The sequence below is a fragment of the Lepidothrix coronata genome, unplaced genomic scaffold (assembly GCF_001604755.1).
Source record: "Lepidothrix coronata isolate B3197 unplaced genomic scaffold, Lepidothrix_coronata-1.0 Scaffold18, whole genome shotgun sequence".
Lineage (NCBI taxonomy): Eukaryota > Metazoa > Chordata > Aves > Passeriformes > Pipridae > Lepidothrix > Lepidothrix coronata.
The window spans coordinates 1,630,273-1,636,272 of NW_016690198.1; the positions used below are offsets into that span (position 1 = coordinate 1,630,273).

The 6,000-nt window shown below is 47.9% G+C and overlaps 1 protein-coding gene across 1 annotated transcript in view; it reads right to left on the minus strand.

Annotated features, from left to right (window-relative positions):
- The window catches only part of RORB (RAR related orphan receptor B), a 142,106-nt gene extending 136,490 nt beyond the window's left edge, over window positions 1–5,616 (minus strand). Inside the window, exon 1 of the mRNA XM_017807369.1 lies at window positions 5,189–5,616. Within this exon, the coding sequence (XP_017662858.1) occupies window positions 5,189–5,195 (7 nt within the window). The 5' untranslated portion in view covers window positions 5,196–5,616. The remainder of the gene's footprint in view (window positions 1–5,188) is intronic.
- Between the last annotated feature and the right edge of the window lie 384 nt (window positions 5,617–6,000).

The window sequence follows — 6,000 nt, forward strand, 5'->3', positions numbered from 1 at the left end:
TTATATAACTACTATATTTAGTCCAATTTATCGTAAATACGGTTAGAACACCTGTGATTTCCCTCATTAAAAGTGAAATGGACAGGGTCATGGGTTGAAAGGGCAGTGTATGGACAAGAGGGCTGGTTAACATAACCCATTATACTGTTGCACTGATGAAACTCATTTCTGTTCAGCAGATGATTAGTTCCATCAATATTTACTCCTCTGTGCATCTTCAGCTACAAAGCATACATTCTTCAATTTCATAGCACAGACCTTGATTTCTGTGAATTCACTGCATTGCTTGAGAGATGGGAAAAGGATTTCTTGGATTGCTTGGGAATATTTCACTCCTTTGATTCATTTTCCTTTATCAGGTAACCAATGCCTGCACTACGGCAATCCTAGCTCCTTGAACCGATTAATAACACTCAGTACCACTGAAGGTACACTTTATCCATATGTTTCTGAATAGGCATATGTCACTATCACATATAGCAATACCTTTGACACCATGCTGAAGACTTTCCACGAATTAGCACAAATATGCTTTTAACACAGATTATGACTTCCAGAATTCTTGCTTACTCAGAAAGTTTGGGTTATTTTCATCTGAAAGATTTACTCTGAAATGCTGCTAACAGTTTTTAACCACAAAACACAATTTTAATGACCTCTACTTGAAATCATGACTGTATTGTTAAATTGGACAATCATACCAAGTTACTGCTTCTCACCATATTTGTAAAGGACCAATGGTGGATGCCTGACATTTTCCATATCACAAAAGAGAAACTGTTTCCAGCCAATGAACGTGATATTTTCATAGTTGTTAAGTTAACAGCCACCAGATTTTTTTCTATGAAAAACAATTTTGTCATTAAAAAAAATTATATGATAAAAATTCTAATGGTATTAAATCAGATAGCTTTCTTTTGATGAAATTTCCTTATGTACTTCACTCCTGCCCCCAACACTGTAGCATAATACAACAGTTAAGATAACGGAAGATATCATTTGGAATGTAAGTATGATGAAATGTAAAGTAAAAGCATTGCTGAGGTACAAATAAGTTCTCAGGCTTCTGCTTTAATTTTTGTTCATTCTAGAGAGGTGTATATTGACTGTACATGTTTGTATTTTTGATTATGTGACGCAGTAACAGTTTATTACTGACTCATGATTTTCTAAACATTTACTGACATGTATTAAAATTTTACCTGCAAAAGCCTGACACCAGAAACTTGTATTCTATCACATATCAAGGAGTCTCAGTCAAGTCAAATAACATTACTCAGTTTAGTATTAGCTGGATGCACTACACTTTGATGACAAATAGGTTTTGCTATGGTGGGATAAGGTCTTAAGTCTGTCAAAATCGGTAGTTCTCCCTTATCATACTTTCTTTAAATAGTCAATGTGTTCATTGACATATTTTAGGATATCAATGTTACATATTCCAAACAGAGTTGCATTTACTTTTCCTGGAATAACTTGTGAAATAATTTTCCTTTGAGTTAATGAGTTTATAAAGATTTCATGTACTCATTTATTCAATTAAGGAGAACTTTCTTAGTTATTCAGACTATTTGTATATATTACTTAATAAGCTCTCTCAGAAATACTCCAGATAGGATTTGTTTGATCACACTTTTCTAATTCCTTACAAATATTTTAGTGATGCTAAAAAAATAGAGTAACTATGTAACATCATATAACGTATTATTTCTCATTCCTGACACCAAGAGAAAACTACACAGAAAAACTTGCTCAAATACCTTGGCTTCAGGGTTTTGTGGAGTGCCTTTTCTTGAAAACATAAAATATAAAGCTTTTAGTATGATTTCCAACTACAAGTTTAAATATTACTTTTTCAATAATGGAGTACCTGGGTATGACCAGTTTAATGTCACTTTCACGATTCAAATTGTTGAGACCACAAACTTGGCTTTTGTGTATGTACAGGTACTATGTTCCCAGAGTAAAAGTAGGTGTTATGACATTGGTTTTTTGCCACAGTGGTTTTTCCGTATTTGCATATCAGATGCATTATATGCAGAATTGACTAACTTGTAATTGCTTTAAACTTTACAAATCAGTTTAACAAAAATTAAATTGCAAGAAGAAATAAATTTCCTTTTTTAGTTAAACAGCACAATAATTTTAGTGCATTTTCTGTCCTCTTTTTGTAAAAAATACAGCGAAGTACACCTTCTATGCTCTTAACTCTCTCACAGGATGCTTTCAGAAGTGGGACAGATGGAAGGAAGACTCTGACAAATGCTCATTGTAAGTTTCTTTTATACCTATGTTTGCCTTTATAAAATAGAGGTAAAAAAGTTATCAACTCCAAACCCTCCCATTTCCAGTTCAGAGGGAAACATCCAATGAGAGCTCCAAAGCAACAAATGCTCAGTCTCCTGTACATTGTTCTGATGTAAGGCAGCATGGCTATGAATGCTCAAGAGGATTTAAATCAAGATTTGAAGTACAGAAAGTTATTATTTGCGATAGGACATGACCAATAGGACATGACCAATGACTGTAATGTACAGGCACAATAGCTGAAGTTACCCCAAAGCTAGTTGTGCTTCCACGGGATGGGGTGATTGACAGCCCCTGTGACTGTCCAGTGCTTTGGGATGCAGCAGGCAGTAAGTTGCGTATTTTCAGAAGCTCTTTGGCCTCCCTTTCAATGTGGGGTGGGTAAGAAACACAGCAGTGCCCGTACACCCCAGGCACATTGCACTGACTGCATCCAACTGCACCTCGGAAGGATCGCAGCTCTGCTGGGAAAGTTTGGAGGAAGAGCTCACATGTACAAGACAGAGAGCTTCCTCCTTCAAACCTAACAACAAAACAACTACACCTTTGCAAGAAGGCTTACAGTTCTCTAAAAGCACAAAAAATCACAGAAGCTCACAATCTGTGAACTGTGATACTCATTAATTTCCTTTATTTGGAAAGCCACAAATGCAATGGACAGATGATCAATGAACATACAATGTTCTTATTCATTTGAGAGGGTGGTCAAGCACTGCTGTCATGTCAATTTAAAGATGATGCAAAGCATCAGTTTAGTAACCTCTTGCACATGAGTTTTGTACAAAGATGAAAGTTGCATGTTTGTTGTTTTCTCCTCCCTCTATCCCAGCCCTTCTCCCCCACCTGTAAATTCCCTATTGAGCAAGCATAAATATAATGCAAATATAAATTTGCATTCTAGGGCCAGAGCTACAACTTTTCACGAACATTAGGTGACAGCACAGGTTAAGGGGTAGCAGTGCTGGTGGCAGTGCATCCCACACACGATGCCGCCAGGTGTGCAATGAGATCTGTCTCCCTCTCCCTGCCCAGCACCGCTCGGCCATCCTAGGCCTTGTTTAAAAGGAAAAGGTCAGAGAAGAGGGAGGACATTTCACTTCACCCTTGCCAAGAGGGTATCCTGCACTCCACAGAACGGGCCGACCCGAGGTGGGGGAGGAAAAGCTCGGGCGCTGTGGCTCAGGTGGACAAACTGCCCACAAAAACAGGAGATATGGCTCCTGCCCAGGGGGCACTGGGTGGGCTCATTTTGAAAATAACCCCCACTGACCTGCATTGGAGGAGGTCCAGTGGTGGGGAGGGGAGGAGAAAAAACCAAACCAACCACAAAAATAACCAAAATCTCACAAACAACAACAACAGTAACAAAACAAAAAAAAAAGACACAAAAACCCCAAACAAACAAACAAAACCACAAAAAAGAACACCAAGAAAAAAAAAACAAACCCCTCAAACAAGAAGAAAAACACCAGCCCAAGCAGCAAAGCTGCAATAGAGGCCGCTTTACAGAATTGAGAGTTTTCTCTCAATTTCCTGTTGCTCCTAAGAAAAACACTGTTAAACAAATTCCTGCCAGATGGCCCACAGCGAACACCCTAAGAAAGCCTGGGGAAAGAAGGCTTTTTAAGTTGATCTGCACAAATGTCACAGTTACAATTTCTTGAAAGCAAATTACAGGCGCACGTGATTTGTTAGAGCTGTTAACGCACGCTCTCACAGTAGCTGGCATCCCAAAAGCTGAAATCTTAACTAGAAGTTCTTTCTAGCGCGTCTCCAGTCATTAAAGCAAACCGGAGACCCAGGAAATCTGCACGCGATGTCGCTGTCAACCCGGAGCGTGTCCCTCTCCTCGTAAGGCCTTCTCCTCCGTTCCAAGACCCCGATAGAGACTACTTTTTGTCCCTGTACCACGCCGAGGGGTGAGGCAAGGAGCCGCCCTGAAGAACTGGGCGATAAAAGGGAATGTGGAAGATGGGGGGCGGAGGAGTTGGGCAACCCCCGCGGATGCCCGAGGCTGGCAGGGGTTGTTCTCGCCCCGGTGCCGGTGGTCGCCTGACCCGGAGATGGGGCCCCAGCAGAGCCTGGCTCTGGAGACATGGAAACAACGCATTCCCACGCCTTCCGCAACCCTCCACACCCACCTGGGCGCCCGGCAGCAGCATGCAGCCCCCCCTCCAGCCCCAGAGGACAAGCAGCCCAGCAGCTCTCCATTCCTGAAGGTGTCCCGTCTGTGAGGATGCCGTGTGTTTGTTCTCCTACGGGACCCACAGCGGGTAAGGCTGCCCTTCACGACAGGGCTGCGCAGGCGGCACAGGGTGGGGGGCCGAAGAGACCTGCGGGCACGGGGAGGGGGTTCCCGGGCAGCGGAACCCTTCCCGACCAATTAGCAAGCCATGGGGAATGGGGATCCCCAGGCGGCATGCCGGTTGGGGAGTAAAGCTATGCCAGCGAAAAAGTCCAAGTAAAAACTTTTGTAGAGCGAAGGGAAAAATCTCTCTCCGTGATGACAGTGACCCGCGACCAAGCTGCAGGGTTCTGCCGTACGGGACACCTGCCGAGGGCCAGCGCGCCCCGTGGGCGGCTGTAAATGGGGACTTCACGGCACGGATACTGTCAACCACCCTCCTGCCTGCCCGACACGGGCCACGGCTGCGCCGGGCTACCTAGCAGAGGTACGTAGGGGGTGTCCACCCACCCTCTACCTTGGGCTGTGTCGCGGCCCCCGCGGGTGCGGGAATCACGCCGCCAGCAGCCACGCCGGCAGGCGGGTGCGAGCCATCAACTTTCTCCCCCGGACCGTCTCCTCCAGCACGAAACCTTCTCTCCAGCCCCCTCCGCAGCAGCTCTCCCAAAAAAGAGCCGCCCCCCCCGGCCCGCTTACCTCGCATGGTGTTGGCTCCCCGCTCCGCGCAGTCATGAAGCTGGGAGCCCGGGAGCCGCACCGCACAGATCCCGTCTCAACACCCGCGAAGGCGGCAGCCGCCGCAGCTCTGCTCTGCCGGGAAAACCATACCTCCGGGGCGGCTCCGCGGGGCGCGGCTCCGCGGGCTGCCCGCCACCGGGCGCAATCCTCCGGGGCGGCCGCCCCGCGACTGCCCTCGCGGAGTCTCTGCGGGGGTCGCCCGGGCGGCGGAGCGGCGGCGGGTGGCTGAGCAGGGGAGGAGGAGGAAAGGAGTTACGTTAGGAAAAAACAGGAAAAACACGCGGAGGCAGAAGAGAGGGGGGTGCGCGTGGATGGCAGAGCATGTGCGCTTTCACATGACAACGGCGCCCCTCAGCAGCTCCCCGGTGCGGATTTCCACTGCGCAACCACAGGGACGCGCGGAGAGAAAATGAGACCCAGTGAGAAAGCGGCAAAGCGGCTTATAGCGGGGGGTGGGCGGTGCCGCCGGCACAGCCCCGCCCGCTGTCAGCGCCGCCGCCAATCGCCGCGGCCCGCCCGGCACCGCCGCCGCGGGTGGCCCCGTGTGCCGCCGCCGCCACCTCCGGCCCCGGCCCCGGCCCCGGCCCCGGCCCCGGCCCCGGCCCCGGCCCCGGCCCCGGCCGCGCAGGGTGTGCGCGGCTCCAGGGACTCCGCGCCGCGCTGGCCCGCCCCTCACCGCCCGTTCGCGGAAACTTTTGCTCCCCCTGGGAGTTCTTGGCCGCTGGCGGGTCTTGTCCGGCAGCCGAAGCTGGGCGTGGTGGTAATGAGAA